Source organism: Acartia tonsa, chromosome 7 (genome assembly GCF_053477335.1).
Source record: "Acartia tonsa isolate MP-2025a chromosome 7, ASM5347733v1, whole genome shotgun sequence".
Classification (NCBI taxonomy): domain Eukaryota; kingdom Metazoa; phylum Arthropoda; class Copepoda; order Calanoida; family Acartiidae; genus Acartia; species Acartia tonsa.
The window spans coordinates 44816611-44835539 of record NC_137266.1 but is presented as its reverse complement, the minus strand read 5'-3'; the positions used below and the strand labels follow the sequence as shown (position 1 = coordinate 44835539).

Genomic DNA, 18929 nt, shown 5'->3' with positions numbered 1-18929 from the left:
CTTTTTCAGTTTTGACACTCTACAAGTTTTAGTGTTCGTTTGTCCTTCCGTTTCGGGGCTTCGCTTTAATGTATATTGTCAACCTTGTTTAAATTTATTCTTAATGCTTCTATTAGGTTAAGTAGTAGAGATTTTTAAGGCCTCGCTGGGTTATCGGAATGGTAACCTTGCAGAGGCTAGAAAATAAAGGAGAGGAAGGGAAGGGGTTTCGGTCGTCATGCAATTAGTTTAAGTGAAATCACAAATGGATGGGTTTCCTACCAAAATATCATCAACTTCCCTAAAAATAGCATAAAACCTACAACGCTTAGTCTTTGTCAGGATTATTTAACAATAGTACAAAATATGATATAAACATCTAAAAATTAGTCAAATTATATAGTAATAAAATAAGTAACTAATTTAGATAATTTCCAAATTGTCGTTTTAATTACATTTAATTTGATATAATATAAAAAATTTACTTACTACTTCTCTACTTAAGTAGCTTTATTAATAGGTCAAAAGGAAATACTAGTTTTTTCTCGCATCGTATTATTTCCGCGGATATAGAATGTACAATTATAAGATTAAACTAGTTTTTTTAGCCCCGAGGTGCCGAAGGCACCGGCTAAAAAACTTGTTTTAATTCTATGATTGTACATTTTTATGTTAGTAGAAAGCTGGATATAATACGATGCTAGACATAGTTTTTTCGTATGGATAAGAACCGGTTCCTATCCACCGGATTCGAATGAATACGAGAATATGGTTTATTAGCAGTAGCGTAGATACTATAAATCTGATATGTTCGTCGCTCAGTCCTTTAGATATAATCGATATATTACTATTTAGATGTTTTTATGAACTTTTATAAAGTGATATTCGCAGCTGGTTAATATAACGATAGCTCATCCACCCTTTTATTCATCCCCTCCCCTCCTACTGGACAAAATAACTAACTAACAAATGAGGACCATTGTAGCAACCTAAATTGATTGTTTCCTCAGTATATTATTCGCACACAACTATACTGACTAGTACACACGGAAACTTCTGTGCAATGCTTTTAACTATGGTATACCAATCATGAATTATTTATTGTACTTTCCTGTTTAAACTGTGTTACAGTTTACTATTATTTTGCGTTAAAAATACAGAAAAATGATTCCCATAAGATCATAATTTTTCTCAAAGATCATTTTAGAATTTAAGACTGGAATAAATATATTCGAATTAATTTGATTCACAACAACAATAAATTGAATATATTGGGTCTTTGAAGACGGATAATAGCGTCGGAAATATAAGAACATATAGCAATTTGCTAGCAGACGAAAAGGGTCTCTACCATTTGGGACAGATGGTTGTCTGGATTATACATATAAACTTCCAAACTAGTAGTGCCCAAACTTTTCGACCAATAATTTAATCTAAAAAAGGGGTAATTTAATTCATCATCATTGGGAATGTATTACTTAGATTTATAGGATAATTGTCTTTTTCTGCTATAAAAATCTCCCAAAAATTGAACTGAAATATATCAAAAATGTGTTGATAAATTGTTCTTATCTAAAGTTGTTAATAGCAGATAGTAGTATTAAAGTCATTTGCTATATTAACAAGGATGTTTTTATCCATCAGTAGCGGAGCTTTGTAATAAAATGTGAAATTCAAACACCTACGAATATTAGATTATGAAACAGCCAACCAACCCTAAAATTGAACGCCCTTTGTCTGAAAGTCCTACCTGTGCATGGTAATGTTTATGAGACAAATGAATTACTTGTTTTATTTGACTGAAGACGTTTAATTATTTGGGTTTACGGCTGCTTTGTCAGTTGCGCGACGATTAGAGTAAACTGTCACCGTTAATAAAAATTGAACTTTCTGGAACAGGTTCTGATACTAAAGGGTTAGTTGTCTGAAGTATGTTTTGTCACACAAGTTAAGTGTCATATAGAATGACCAACAAATATCAAGACTTTAGGGGTAGCTTCGCTACTTAAAAATCCGTTTGACATTATCCTAAATCTTAACTTTTAAGAAATATCAGGGAGAAAGCAATATATTTTTAAAAATATAACAATTGGATTAAAATCATTTTCCTTTAAAGTGCCTTGCGAGCATAGAAAACCCTTCCCACCTTTTTAAAAGCTAATCTGTATGGAAATAGTGGTTACATTGTACCACTCTATATAGGTTGGCGACTTAATACCTCTAGTGGATAAGCGCTTTTAAAAGAGCTGCGCCAGGTTTCGATCACAAATGGATTTCCCATGCGCTCACAGATTTAAAAACGAATTAAAAACGTATATATTGTAAGAAACAACCTAACTGAAACTGCCTCCTATAATTTTAGCTAAATACTATTGTTTTTATTTGTGCATAAAAAAAATCTGAAATCCGAATTTAATTGTTATTTATTTAAAATCTGAATTAAAATATTGCTATTTTTAAATTTTTTTGTAATTGAGTCGCCTAGCGGCAAAAAAATAAACTGAATTCAATTATTATTTTTCGGTCCACTCACACAATTCTCCCTTTCTTCAAAATAAGTAAACGATTAACAGAACACAACACAAAATATTTTATCAAGTACAACAGTAGCAAAATAAATGAAACATTTTCTTCAAAGAACTTTTGTGATTTTTTTAACTCATTCGTGACTTGCTCCCAAAGTTCAAAGTTTTGATTCAACGGGGTGATTTTTTCAATAATTACTTAACAGAATTCAAAAAGTAAGGTGTCAAATTAAAGATCTTACTATTTTTGTTAATAATGGCAATTTTCTTTTTTTTTCGTTGCGTTTTAGTACCTTGAGACCAATTTAATTTTAAAATACTTAAATTACTTCAAAAATAAGAGGTCTACTTAACCGATTGCAAATTCTATGGATAATTTTACGTCTTCTACTTACTAAAAATACTGACTAGCTATTTAAAAAAAATTACAAAAGTTAGGACACGTTCTTTGAGAAATATTTGACTCATTTTAGCGGTGAAAGAAGATATTTTTCCAGTTTAACTTTAAACCGATTTATCCGTTGGTTAAGAACCGGTTCTCAGCCATACCTAAAATTCATATATAACATCTTACAACAGACAATTTTTATTAATAAAAGAAAAATTATTCAGCACCTCGGGGTTATCAAAGCTGGTTTTAATCTTATAATATTTCATTTTGATACCCGCAGAAAACTGTCTATAATACAATGCTATAAATAACCATTCTAGTATGGCTACGAGTCCGATTCCTTTCTGCTAAATTGAAACAGGTTCAAAGGCATACTGAAAAATCACGTTTCGTAGACCCAGGTTCTACGAAGTACCACAAAATTTCACCCTTTTTACCGGAAAAGTGGTAAAGCTGGTCAAGCTGGTAAAATTTACCAGTTTCGTGGTAAATTTTACCAGCAAAAATTTTAGCCAAGAAATTAGTAAAATTTTACCATTTTTTTTGTAAAATTTGACGAAACAAAAAACCCCGTTTTTTGTGTTTTAAATTAATTTCAGCTCTTCATAATCAATTGTAGTACTTTAAAATAATGATTTCTATACAATGAAGCCTAAATTTAAATTTTTTTTTTTTTTTAAATTTTACCACATTTGGAAGTTTTACCAAAAATGTGGTCAATTTTACAACTTTATTTTTCAGGTTAAGTCCGAATTTTCGGACTTAGACAAAAAAACGCAATTTGGTCAATTTTTACCAAAAAGTTGGTCAAATTTGACAAGGTATTTTTTTAGGCTAAGTCCAGATTTTTGGACTCTGACAAAAAAAATGAACTTGGTAAAATTTGACCAACTTTTTGGTAAAAATTGACAAGGTAAATTTTTAGGCTAAGTCCAGATTTTTGGACTTTGACAAAAAAAAAACTTGGTAAAATTTGACCAACTTTTTGGTAAAAATTTTTACTTTTTATTGAATTTTTTCGCATAAAAGAAGCTAACTTTTTTTTAAAACCTTGAAAATTATTTCATCATTTCTTTTAAAACATCCTCCCGCATCGTCAAAAATATATCAAATTTAATATTTACTTATTAGAGCTAGCTTCATACGAATTAAAATTAAAAGAAAAAAAATCCAGGTGTGTGTGTACGCAGATGTGCCGTGTGCATTTGAATTTATCGATTTTTCATCTTTAATATAAATATAAGCTTTCGTATATTCCCCTGAATGTTTCTAAAAGAAAGACAGAGATTTCGAATTATAGAGTAATTTTGCTACAAAACTTATATTTTTAAGTTTTGAAATTTATGGCACCTCTGTGCGCGCATGCGCACTATTGATAAGCTTATGATTATTTGAATATAGAGTGCCAAAAATAATTATTAGTTTTGATTCAATTTAATCAAATATTTTGAATCAAGAAGTAAATTACTACTCAATTTTCTCTAAATATTTAAATTTGTAGAATTTGCAATTTGTTTGGAAGATTTTTTTTAAGCAAGATGTTTAAAAATGTGGCAAAATTGTGGAACAACAATGTTTCATGATTTCTATATTTATGTTGTCTTTGCCAACCGGAAATACCACCGAGATGGGTTTTTAAAAGATGAATGCCACATTTTTTCGGCGTTTTTTAGACATTGATTGATTGAACGTTGACGATAGAATTTCAAACAGAGTATATAACATAAAAATACTGAATTTTAAATTATTTTTTTAGCAATTTTTCTAATGTCTAACACAGCTCTAAAAAGATGCATTAATTAATATGCAGCAAAAATGGATTGTAGATAATCTTTTTTTTTCTATGAAGGCCGTACCATCAAAAGCGAAATAATTAAATAAATCATTGTATACTCTTTTAGATTTCGCGAATGTTGCGCTTGTTATTCATAGCGTAAAAAATGTCGAAAAAACGCGGCATTATCTTTTAAGAACCCGGCCGGAAATAGATTCATATATATATGGTTAACAACTATATATATTTAAATATTTTTTTTAATATTGAATGCACTATATTTTTTTTATATTCTATTGAATATATTTTATATGTCATTACAAAACTATATTACATTCAATATTAACATTAAAAAAAAATAACATCAATTTAAACTTTCGTAACCCTGTAATTGGTTATTGGCTTCAGGAGTTCAGTTCTATATAAACCACGGTCCACGCTTGAGCTAGCATCACCAGCATGGCTCTGCCTAGGCTTATAATTAGAAAGGCCAGGGTATTATTATTGGTTGAAAAGTTTGTACATTATTATTACAGGTATTGTGTCTTTAAAGGGACTGTGAACGTAAATTTTTCTCATCTTAATAACAAATCTTAACATTATCTCATTCATAATATCTCACAGATAGAGCAAAACGCGCTTTAGTTTGCTTAAAAAAACGGCTTTTTCCGACGATTTTTATAAGGTACAGGGAAAGGAAGAAATTTTCCGTATTATATAAAATGTCCATTAAATTGATTTTTTCTCCCATTATAGCTAAAATTAAACTTTTTCACATAGTTCTAGATTTTTCCTAACAGTTAAGCTGACTTTTAACATAATCCTTGCTTTAAACCAATGTATAGTTACTTAGAAATTGATAAAATAAGCAATATTTTTTATTGAAAACCAAATACAATAACAAAGCCAGAAACAGGTTTTTTATTATTATCCAATTAACTTTAGATGGCCCATCTCTTGCCCACCTTTAATTACAAATTTTTAAATAATAAAGACGCAATATTTTTTTATAAACAGTCTGATAAAAGTGTAAACTAATTCTCCAAAGTGGGTTATTTATTGTCCAACACAATAAAAGGATATCATTATTTTAAATAACCTATGAGATTCAACCCTTTGTAGACAGTGAGGTATTTTTTTTGTCAATAATACGAATTTAAAATATGTCTTTATTACCTAACTACTACGTTATAAAAAAACTAATTGGCAATTTTATAGCATAAAATAAATCCTTAACAGTAAGTAAATTGTTTCAACTATATATGACAAGTTAAATATCCCTACAAACATTATAAGAATCAAAAACGTTCAGATTTTCCCTGTTTTTTCCTTTTTCCCTCTCAAAATACCATAAAATCAAGGCATTATTCCTGGATATTTTTGTTAATAGGACGTTTTTGGTTGATCAGTGTAGTGAAATGTGCTTAGTAAATGTTAAGATTTGATAATCAGATGAGAAATTTTTACGTTCACACTCCCTTTAATGGCTTTTCACATGTCTTATTTTATAAAGTAGGAAGGCTTTTTTTGTCTGAAGCTTAAGATCTCGGAATTTCACCTTGCATAGAGCATTCGTAAAATGTACTGGGGTGCCCTTTCTTTACTGTTTAGTTTTAATAAGAATTAAAAAAAAAAACAATATTAGGGTTACTTCTCCTAGGAGTGAGAATATATATATATAGTTATAAACATTCCCTGATCTTATGAGAAGCTAATTGAATAGGAGAACCATACAGATCGATCCAGCGGTTTGTAAGCTCAGCATTGTTAATTTTTAAAACATGCATTTTTAAACTCTCTTTACAAACTAGAATGGAAGAAAATAAAACCAAACAAATCAAATACATATAAGACCGATCTTTATTTATCCATCTTTCTTTATTACTTTAAATATATAATATTTATTTCCATATTTTTATTCTGTTCTTTACTTAGGAATGATAACTTTTTAACCTAACCAAAATATTCAGGGTCTGCTGTATTCCGGGCTGTTCCTGTACCACCTGGCGTCGTATGAGAGCAGCGGCGAGGCGCTGGTGTCCTGCGGCATGTTGGAGTCACTCCTTAAGGTCATACAGTTGGCCAGCAGTGAATTGGAACACATTACTTTTGTTACTAGGTATGTTTTTCATGGTTTGATATACAAGTATTACACTGAAAGCTAGGTAAAAAAAACAAGGTTGACATCATCCATAATGTATATCATAGAAATAAAGAAAAATACGCACAATTTATAAAAATAAGTTTCTTTGTCTTTTAAAGCATGACCGACGGACGTAGTAAATTATATACTGGTTTCTCGCCGTCTGTCTTGAAAAGGATCGCATGTTAAATATTGCATCACAGACGTATAAAGCGGACAAACAAAGCGTATTATAATAAAGTAGATTCTTTATAATAAGAAATATATTCAAAAGTTTAGAAAAATTTGTTTTTCATTCTTTTTCCAGCGTGGCTTCGAAACAAATTAAAATTGATTAGAAACGGTTCTCAGCCATAATGATAAAACATGTATACTGACCATTTTCCAAATAAAAATCATAATACAAGTACCAGTTTTGGTAGCCTAAGCCTTAAGCCTCTCAGGGCTAACAAAACTGGCTTTAATTATATGATTTTTATTTGAATATCCACAGAAAGCTATCTATAATACGATGGAATAAAAAATATTATTTAGGGCTGTAAGAGTGATAGATCAGAAACTATTCATGACGTAGCGGCCATAGCCGCTCAGGAGGAGCTGGCGGCGGCTCAGGATGCGGATGCTGTTGATCCCATTGCTGGTCCTAGTGGCTCAGGTTCTAGCTCTAGGCTAGCTTCTCATCTTATTCAACAGGTATGCATTGTTTATTTATACAGGGATCTTAAGGGATAAGACAATGGACGATAAGTTTTTTAAGTTGCAAGCCAACGAATGAGAGATGTGTTGATTAAACCTTCAAGACCAGTAAAACTTACAGTCCAGTGTAACTTCCTTTCCTGGCATTTATAGAAGTTGAATAAGAAATGATAAAATATTATAAAGATATGCGAAAATGTAAAAAAGAGATAGGATATATGAAGAAATATTGATTTTTATCTTATATTGTATAACACAAACTTTGCTTAAATAAAAATAAAATCCTATAACGTAGCCCTATACTATTGAAAATAGTTAAATATAACAAAACATATTATTAATATCAATCTATCTGATTATTTAGGACGTACCCAAGCCTGGTTTGACCTGCCTACCCCAGCGGGCTGCCTTGCTAAAATCTATGCTCAACTTCTTAAAGAAGGCTATTCAGGAATGGGTTATTAAATGATTTAAGACGAAGTAAAATATTGTTTAAGTTTAAAAAAAGATTGTACTAAAATAATTTACGTTTCTGTAGACACAACGGGAAACATGGTTCTTATGGGATAGGACAAAAGACGAAGTATTGAAATTAAATCAAGATTTAACTAATAAAAATTAGGTACTCAAAGTTTTTGAGTTGACGAATAAGTAAACTTGTTTCTGAAACTTTGGATACCATTATGATATTTACACCATTTTACCCTCCCTGCCTGGGGTTTAGGTCTAAATTTATCTAATATTAGTACTTGTTTGGGACAGGGATCTAAAGGGACAAGACAATGGCGGATAAATTGATGTACATCAGCAATGATGATACACAAAATTACCCCTTCTGTGGAGTATAATTAGTTGTTGAAAGCTTTAGACACTTAACTTGATTAATCAACCATTCAAAATTCAATAAAAGTCCCTAGAGTTGTTAAAGCAACGAAGAAGAAAATAAAGCTTTGGGGACTAGTGTAATAAACAGTCCACTTCCTTCCTTCATTTAATCCTCCATAACTTAGGACCCCGCGTTCAGCGACTCCATATGCCACGTGAAGCATATAATCAGTAATGCCGAGTACTATGGCCCCAGCCTGTTCTTGTTAGCCACGGATGTTGTTACTGCTTATGTTTTCCAGGTAAGCTTTCCCTTTATTTTTTCTCGTTCTGCGTTTTCAAAGATGTTTAGTTAGATAAGTTTGCTGATTTTTTTGCCACGTGTCAAGATGCCTGTAGGAAATGAATGAGGGGGGAGAGGGGGAGTCGAACCTACACACTTTTATTTTTGCTTTCAAAAGAAAAAATTTAGGTGTGAGAGTAAGGGGGGGGGGGGAAGTTCTGACACATTTGCGTAAACAGCGAGTATAGGCTTTATCTTTGGGACGGACGGACGGACAGACATCGTTCTACTTTGTATTATAGATTAGATATTTAGTAGGGAGGGATGGGACATTGGGCTGTAAATTACACTAGCCCCCAAAGTTTTCAAATAACATTTTCTTATTCTTTGGCCTAACAACCTTGGGTACTTTTATTGATTTTTTATTGGTTGGTTCATTAAGTTGAGTGTCCTAACATTTCAATCACTTATTGTAATCTACAGAAGGGGTAATGATGTGTATCATCATTAGAGATGAACATCAATTTATCAGCCATTGTCTTATCCCTTTATATCCCTGTAATTATCTAATTAACTAATGAGCAATTTTATTCCAGGTTGAATATCAGTGATACGAGGGAATGGGGCCGGTGCCCAGCAAATCCAGGAGGTTGCGCAACAGTTTTCGGCCAGAGCAGTAGAATCAAGAACACTTGTGTGTTTGGCGGCGCACCCAAGGGTCCTCAGCTGCGAGACATTGAGAACGGCTGCTGATTATTAGAATTATTATTTTATGTTCAAGTTAAATAAATATAAAAATACAACAAAAATTTTTATAATTTTTTCTATTTTTAAAAGCGAAGCTTCTCTATAATTAGGGTCAGTCGTTTTTTACCACTTTCTCATGATTTTTACCACCCGATTTTACCACAATTTTTGGTCAATTTTTACTCGATTTCCGGTAAAATTTTACCAATTTAGGACAAAAATATTACCAGGTGTTGAACAGTTTTACCACTTTTTCGGTAAAATCTTACAGAAATTTGCGGTAAGATTTTACCAAAAAAGTGGTAAAAATTGGTCAAAATCTGGTATAAATTTGCGTCCTAAAATGGTAATATTTTACCGGAAATCTGGTAAAATTTGACCGAAAATTGTGGTAAAAAAAGCTGGTAAAAACCGTGAGAAAATACCACAAAAAGTGTTTTTACCACGGTTACGGTAAAATTTTACCACCTGTTAAAACGTAAAGGCTGGTAAAATTTTACCGTAAAAGTGGTAAAAACTAGGTTTTTTTATGGTATTAATTAAGTCCTGGGGATTATATTATAAAATTTTCCGTAAATAATAAAACGCTGCTTTTTGTTGGAGATGACCTTCGCCTTCTCTTTTGTTTAAATGTATAGACTTTTACATTTATTTTCTGATTATTATGTTCTGAACTCTACAAGTGTATAATGTTCGTTTCTCCCATATCGTTTCAGAGCTTCGCTTTTATGAATGTTGCCATCCTTGTTTTTAAAATAAATTTTTTAAAATGAAAAAGGGGCGGGGCCCGGGGGTTAGTTTTTTTCTATTTATTACCCCTTGCAGTACCCTAATCTTGTTGGGCTACCCTGTGCTCGATATAACTAAACCTAACCCGACAACGAGGATGACAACATCCATAGAAGCGAAGCACTGAAACCGTAGGACAAACGGAAATTAACACTTGTATAGTGTCAGAATAATCAGAATATAAATGTATAAGAGTCGAAGCAAAATTGTAAGTAAATTTGTTGAAAAACTGCTTGATACTGGATAATGTTTTTGGACATAGTTACATTTTTAGGACTTGATTATAGAGTTGCTTCGCTTGCAACATTATACTTTGTTGTTCCAGGAATCAATATACCAAAAATTATTTTTAAACACAAACACACGAAAAAATACCCTCTCTCGCTTATTTTCAATTTATTTCCGAATAAGAAGGAGGTTCTGTGCTTAACTAGGCAGCTCGAGGGAAACCACCTTAATTTTCCCATCCTTTAACCCTGTAAATAAAGAATCCCATATGGGTAAATATAAATTATCTTTATTGGGGTCTAAAATTAACTTAATTATATCAAATAGTACAAAAATACCTTTAAAAAGTTAACTTCATTTTTATTTTTGTTAGTTAATGTAGAAATTTAACTTTTCAAAAAAAAACTTTCGTAGCATATAACTTCCGGAAAAAGGCCATGCAATCAAAGAACTGCAGTGTTCAGTTCACTGTTCATAGGTTACTTAGTATTTGATTGTGTGGATTGGGGTGGGGAAGTTAGGTGGTAGGGAATTAGACAGTAAAATATGGTGGTTCCTAAAAGTTTAAAACAAGTTCTATTTTTTGTTTGTTATAGACTTTTATTTAATATTAATTGGGTTGTACAAACTCATAATAATGTTTGACTGTAATTTTGTTGATATCATTGACTACTGACATTAATTTATTGTCCATTGTCTTATCCGTCCGTAACGGAAAACTTTTATCAATAATTTAAGCATGTTAGAATTGTCCTATCGATTTCAATCTTGGCGTGGGGATTCCCGTAGTATTATAAAGTGTAGAAATTCTATAATCGTTACCAGAATGTCAGTACGTTCATTCAAAACATGTTGATCTGTAACAATTTTTGACAATTTTTTTATAAGGGTTAATTATCCTATTCCTCTGCTTTTTAGAATATTTTTAGAATATTAATTATATTACAACAAGGTACAATATTAAAAACGAAGCATCTCCATAATCAAGTCTTAAAAATGTAAGTATGCCTTTAAACATTATCCTGTATATAAACAGTTTTGCAACAAATTTATTTTGTTCAGAATTATACATATTCTGCTAAAGTGTTGATGTTCTTAGTCCTACTGTTTCAAAGCTTAGCTTTTATGGATGTTGTCATACTTGACTTCCATACTATTTGTCATACTATTTGTATGTACTATTTGTATGTACTATTTGTATGTACTATTTGTATGTAATATTTGTATGTACTATTTGTATGTACTATTTGTATGTACTATTTGTATGTACTATTTGTATGTACTATTTGTATGTACTATTTGTATGTACTATTTGTATGTACTATTTGTATGTACTATTTACATTTTTCTTGGTCAGTATAGAAAACAACACAAATATGCGACCTTGTTAAAAAATATTATTCATTATTATTTTTAATAGAAATTAAAACAAGGATGATGATATTTTAAAAGATATAACTTTTATTGTGTAATAAACAGACAGGTTAATTATAAACCAACGATTATGGTTTCTAGAGTATAAATTTATTAACAATACATAATGGCTATCTATAATACAAAGTAGAACGATGTCTGTCTGTTTGTTTGTTTGTCTGTTTGTTTGTAGCTAACCGCTGAACCGATCGGGTTCTCCTTTACAGGGTGGCTTCTCATAAGTCCCGGGAAGGTTTATAACTATTTTCTTGGGTGGTGCGACACACCCGACCCCCCCCCAAAAAAAAATGAAAAATACCCCCTAAAATTTTTTTTTCTTTTTAAAACTAAAATTAGAATAGTGGGGTCGACTACCCCCCCCCCAAAAAAAAAAAAAAAATTCTTTTAAATCTAAGATACGAAAAATTGGTTTGATCAAACCTCTTGGGGCAAAGCCCTTAGAGGCTATGGGCGAAGCCGGTAGTAGAATATATTGTGGATGTTATGACTTGGGAAAAATTGTCGTCAATTTAGGTTGATATCTTCGACATCATTTATTTGCCAGTTATTTCATCCAGTAACAGAGGAGGTGATGAGGGGGGGGGGGGTTCATTTTTTTAGACAGCTACAAGGTTCACTTTATTAGAGTACATAATAATTTGGTGTAAGATCCAAATAATAATAAAATCATTAATACATTAGACATAAATTCGTGTCATATAAAAGTTAAATATACCTTTCCAGTTTTGTTATCCTATAGTTTGTTAGGCCTGTTCATTCATTGATCAAAGCATTTCAATATGTCACTTGCATTACATATAAGCAGTATGTACTTTGCATAACATATTTTTAGTTTTGACGACGTTTTTTTAGCTTAGACTCAAAACTATCTCCTTTAAGACAATAAAAGAACGTATAATCAAATTTACAAAGAAGCTTTGCCGTGGAAAATACTAAAGTGAAATACGAATTATAGTAATGTTCCTATTAAACATAAATTCTAGTATTACATCATCAACAACTTGTAAATAGTTGCTAAATAATATTGTCTGCGAGTAGTATACTTTATTGCAAATATCGAAAAAAAATTGTGAATTTGTACAGTAAAGGGAAGGGACATTGGGCTGTTTATTACACTAGTCCCCTTGAAGATTTCTTATTCGTTGGCTCTACAGTAGAGGTAATTTAGTGTATCATCATTCAATGACCATTGTCTTATCAATTTAGAACCCTGGAACTTATACAGGGTGTTTTTAATAGGACACAAGTATTGCTTAATTTCACCCACTTGCCATTGACAGAAATTAATAATCTTGTAAATCTTAATTTCTTCATTGATGTGGGACATTTTGTATCAGAAAAAAAATGTTTGGCGATTTTTAACAAATTCTGCCTTAAAAACCGGTTTATCCAAAGTATGTCAACGCAATAGCACCTCGGTCAACAGGGTGTCCATATATTTTTTGTTTGCGTGTAATAATTAGACCACTAAAGAAATTGAAATTCAACGATTATTATTACTTTAATCGGTCTCCGCAAAAAGTAGCCAATTATAATATACAAGCGGAATCGCCCCTAGAGTCCTCTAGTGGCACTTAAAATGTTATTTTTTGTTCAAGTCCCTACGAGGCTACGATACCTATCTATGATGCGGACAAGTCTCTACGATACCTCTTTATGTTGCGTTGAAATATCTTGCTTTTAAAAAAATGATTTTCTTGTGATTTCTCTTGAAGGGTGGCGGTACCCTCCCTCAAAATAGTTATAAACCTTCCCAGGGCTGTTATTACAATAGTCCCCAATGTATTAAAATGAAGTTGTCTTAACAACTATGGGTACTTTCATTGATTTTTGATTCAATGTTTCATTAAGTTGAGTCTCCAAACGGTTTAACCAGTAATTGTATTCTACATAAGTGGTAATTTTGTTTATCAACATTGGGGATATGCATCAATTTATCGGCCATTGTCTTATCCCTTCTTTCCCTGCAGTATCCACATATTCTTATTATATATGTAGAACCCAATTAAAAGCTTAGGATAGCTACATACATTAACAAGAACAAACCATTTTCAATCATAAATTTACCAAGGAAGAAGTGGACATTGGACTGTAAATCACAGTGGTAACCTAAGTTTTATAACCACGTTATCATATTTGTTAGCTGAAAACTGTTGGTACTTTTATTGAATTTTCATTTGTTGTATCTTAACTAACTGTGTTTAAATTTTTTAACCAATACTATAAATCTACAGATGGGTAATATATTGCTTATCATCAATTTATTGTCAAATTTCTTATCCCTTAGGATACCTGATATTTACAAAAACACAAGGATATGATTTTTTTTCTCTGGGGGAGGAAATAACCCCCTCAAAAAATAGTTTAAAACCTTCAAAAGACCTATAAGAACCTAAAAGAAGTGATATATTGTTCTAGTGTACAGACGGACTAACAGACATACAAAGATACAGACAGACGGACATTCTGTTACTTTTTTTTTACTACTAGCGGCTTCGTCCCTAGCCTTCGTCCCTCCCTGTGCCCCAAGAGGACATCTTTTATTACCTGGAGATGCCCCCACTCCACCACTATTTTAAATAATCTTTAAAGAAATGGTGGGGGGATTTTTTGTTTTTGGAGGGGTAGGGGGGGTCCGACCCCCCAAGGAAATAGCCTAAAACCACCACAGGACCAGTAGGTATATTCCCTAAAGAGTAGAATCCGATCGGTTCAGTGGTTATCGAGATCTTAAGGGACAGACGCATAGACAGACGGACGGACAGACATCATTCTACTTTGTATTATAGATGAAAGTAAGTTGATGAAAAGTTATGCTTCTTTCCTTAAAAAAAAACTAGAATAAAGCCCTATTCATAGCACTTTGTGGTTTCATACGAGAAAATTAACTTTTCCACCGGGCATTTGGGATCGTGTTAAGGCTTTATTAAACGCAGGGCTTGGCACCCGCGCTTAAGACAACCATGGGCCGCTTTAAAAATCTACTGGATGTCTTAATGTGAAATGCAAATCCCAACAGTCGAGAAATATTTTTTCTGCAACCTAACGGGTTTAAATTAGCGGTTGCTTAAAGGCTTTTGTGCAATTACAGCTGCCGAGCCCTGATTAAATGGCAACTTGCAACTTTAAATTTCACTCTAAAAGTAAATACGAATTTACTTTTTTTCATACTAGCGGCTACGCCCCTAGAGACCTCTAGGGGTACTTAAGGTACGAGGGGGAAAAGTCGACCTCATCCCATTTTAAATTTGAGTTTCAAAAGAGTAAAACAAATATTTTTTGGGGGGGAGAGGGTGTAGAAGACACCCTCCCCAAAAATAGTTTAAAACCTTCCCAGGACCTATAAGAAGCTTCGCTGTAAAGGAGAACAATATCGGTTCAGCGAGATCCTTCGGGACAGACAAAAAACGCTTACTACTTTATATAATAGGATTGCGGAGTAGTCATAATTGTTAAAGGATGCTTACGGTCAGAAGAAACACTAGTAATGCAAAATGTTAATATGAATGTCATCGTGAATATCAGGTGCTTATGCTTACCTATACTATAATAATTATACAGCCTAATATTTTTTTAAAAATGACATATTGTTAATGATATTCCAACTAAACTAAAATAAGTTGTAACAATGACATATCCTATTATATAAAGTAGTTATCTATAATACAAAGTAGAACGATGTCTGTCTGTCTGTTTGTTTGTTTGTACCAAAGGATCTCGCTAACCGCTGTACCTATAGGGTTCTCCTTCACAGGGTAGCTTCTCATAGGTCCCGGTAAGATTTATAACTATTTTCTTGGGGGGTGAAATGAAATATCCCCCCCCCAAATTTTTTTTTTTAAACTAAAACTAAAATATTGGGGTCGACTACCGTACCCCTCCTCCCAAAAAAATCCATCCCCCCTATTTTTTTAAATTCTTATTTTAAATCTAAAATACGAAAAATTAGGTTGATCAAACCTCTTGGGGCAAAGCCCCTAGAGGCTAGGGGCGAAGCCGCTAGTATAATATAAAGTATTATTTTTTGTCTAATTCGAATGATCTTGGTTCTACTTTACAGTGAAGCTTCTTATAGGTCCTGAGATGGTTTTAGGCTATTTAATTTTTAATGATAAGTCAAGTATGGTTTTAGGCTATTTTTCTGACCTTCCTTATCCCTTCGATGCCCCTGAAAGTTAGGGGTGCAGCCGCTTGTTAACAGTATAAACTAAACACCCGTCACCCAAAAAATTAGAAAAAAATATTTCTTTTAGAATATAGATATCATTCAAACAGCTTTCATACTTTTGTACCTTGTTAAATAACGTGGCTTAACCATATAAGTGTTTTTTTTGTCCGTCCGTCCGTCCATTTTATAATGGGAAACATCGATTGTAAATTTAGGCTTGCTTCCTGTTACGATATAACATGATATTTCTCTTTGATCAATTATTTAAGAATTGGTACAATATTCAATTTTTATATTAGAAATCTTTGAAAGATTGAAAAATAAAGGTTTTGCTATATTTCGAGATTTAGTGATAAATAGAAATATGATATTTTTTTTAGACAAAGATTCCACTAAATCCAAAATTATTTTATTAACAGTCATGAATATGGAATTAGAGTATGTCGTTATTTCGATAATATGTCAGCTACGGTCATTGTACAAAAAAATCAAAGCCATGTATCTTGTCACATAAAACAAAGTTGAATGTTTTTTTTGTCTGCAGCTAAAATGCTGGTCAGAATTAGTCGTAATTTTCAGAGAAGGTTTTAGTCTAGGGTTTTTCCAAATCTCCTTCGCCCTCCTCGGCGCGCTCTAGAGCCTAAGAGCAAAGCTACTATATAATAAGAGCAAAGCTACTATATAATGCATTTAAACTTTATATCGACATCAAATGTCAAAAGTTTAAAAGGAAAAGAAACAGAGCGTATTCAACAACCGCTGGACCAGTGTGCCCCTTTGGGTCGGCTTGGCTGATTCATTGGCAGGCATTAGGCTATTTTAAAGGTAAAAAATATGCCTCTGACAGAATATCCAATAAAAATCTTACAATTTTCATCTTTATAATTAAAAAAAAATACCATTTAAAACATTGACATAAAACAATAAATGTACAAATAAAAAATCTAACAAAACCTTTTTTATATTACTTTCAAAAACTTTCTTCCCTAAAAAAATGATTTTTTTTAAATCTCGAAAAAACATTTGATTTAAAATCAATGACAAACAGAAAAAGTAAATAAATTGATTAAAAATCAAAAAGAAAGTTATTTCTAACGTTTTTCTTCCATTTTTTATCATTATATGCAAGTTAAAATAAAATGCAATTGTGATCTTGAAAACCAACATTTTTTGCCGCCAAAATTTGATACCTGTTTCTGATTGGTTGTGTGAAAAATCTACAATGCTTCCTATTGGTTTATGTCTAAATATGGTTGTACCGGTGCGCCACAGTGTGGCGGCAAAACATTCGATTTCGTTTGGAACGTTTATTCACCCCCGTAGCGTGTGAACTTTTTTGGATGGAAGAAAAAGAAAATAAGTTTCTTATAGTTTTTATTGTTGTATAACATATGTACTTTTATTTAATATTTATAAACGTAACGAATTTCATTTTGGTGTATTGATTTTAAAAGAGAAAGATCGAAACATAGATAATTTCAAAATTTTAAGAATCAAGAAAATTTTATAAATCAATAAAAGTAACTTTTAAAACTTAAGGAGAGCTTTCCCGACAGTTCAATATTCCTAATTTGTTATGCCTTATGGTCATAGGAATCTTTGTTAAGGCATTTAAAATAATAATAAATAAAACGGTATTTAGCAAGTACAGAACCATACAATTTATTTTAAATAAATTGAAACAGAGTGAGAAAGGTTTTTTTATGCATAACCCTGAAGGGCGCCATCCACATGGGACTCTATACTTAAAGAGCTGTAAACCTGTGGGTATAACCTTTACCCAATATACCCAACCTGACCTAACCAAAAGTAAAACAGTAACTATTTTCTATTTTTCAAAAAAAAAAGAGTTTTTTGCTCGACTAGCCATATTGAGGGAAAGAAAGATCCTATCCTATTTTTATAGATTTTATAGTAATATTTTTTGTCCGAAGCTAAAGATTTCAATAACTACGGAATGAATTGTATTCTCCTTATTAGGGAAGCTTCTTATGTTGGTTTTGGACTATTTTATTTTTGTGCCTTGGGAAAGTTTTAGGCTATTTTTTACCTGTTTTGCTTACCCGTGTACATATAGAGCCCTTAGATACTATGGGCGTAGCCGCTAGTGCTATAAAAAACAGAGAGAGAGAGAGAGAGAGAGAGAGAGAGAGAGAGAGAGAGAGAGAGGGGACAAAATGCTGTTTATTTCAAAAGTCCCCAAAGTTTTATAATAACGTTTTCTTATTCGTTGGCCTAACAACTTTGGGGACATTAGTTAGTTTTTATTGGTTGATTCATTAAGTTCAGTATTCAAACTTTTCAAACTATTTTTAATCTAAAGAAGGGCTAACTTTGTTTATCATTATTAGGAATGTACATAAATTTATTAGCGTTTGTCCTATCCCTTTAGATCCTTGTATAAAATAGGCCTAAAGTTAAAAGTGCGATCTTGTAAATATTATTATTTATATGTCTAAAATGATTAAAAAATCAGAAGCATGTACACTGTTAAAAATAAAAAATAAATTTAGCATCAGATAATACTATACATTCATTTCATTACTGTAAAGCATCATCCCATAAGTTCTAGCAAAAAAAACTCATTATGATATAAGGAAGATTCCAATACTGTATTGAGTATTACTCAGTGTCCTATGGAGTAATATATATTACTAAATAAAGAACGTGCATTTTATAGTATTATCTAATACTCTCTATGGAATAAAATTCAATACGCTAGAAGGAAGTTTTTAATACTCTGGTTCGTAATTTTTGTTACTCTGTAGGGTAAGAATTGATACTAAAAACGTAATATCTCTGTATAGTAATAGCTATTACGGTATATAGTACTACATGGTGTTATATATTCATTTTGTTAATACAGCACACTTACGGGTCCAGGTCTAATACAACCCCAGCGTATAGATTGATACTAAAAGAAAAAATTATTTTTTACAGTGTATAT

At 31.8% G+C, this 18929-nt stretch overlaps 1 protein-coding gene and 1 long non-coding RNA gene across 2 annotated transcripts; both read left to right on the top strand.

Annotated features, from left to right (window-relative positions):
* The first annotated feature begins 5043 nt into the window (after nt 1–5043).
* On the top strand, nt 5044–7965 carry LOC145323831 (uncharacterized). Its single transcript, XR_013881114.1, has 4 exons — nt 5044–5205; nt 6640–6788; nt 7347–7505; nt 7873–7965. It is a non-coding gene; the product is annotated as an uncharacterized LOC145323831 (long non-coding RNA).
* Nucleotides 7966–8516: 551 nt separating this feature from the next.
* LOC145323829 (uncharacterized) lies at nt 8517–9429 on the top strand. The gene is made up of 2 exons (XM_080166391.1): nt 8517–8635; nt 9213–9429. Exons 1-2 carry the CDS (start codon nt 8610–8612, stop codon nt 9367–9369), a joined length of 183 nt encoding a protein of 60 aa, XP_080022517.1. The 5' UTR covers nt 8517–8609; the 3' UTR covers nt 9370–9429.
* The last annotated feature ends 9500 nt before the right edge of the window (nt 9430–18929 follow it).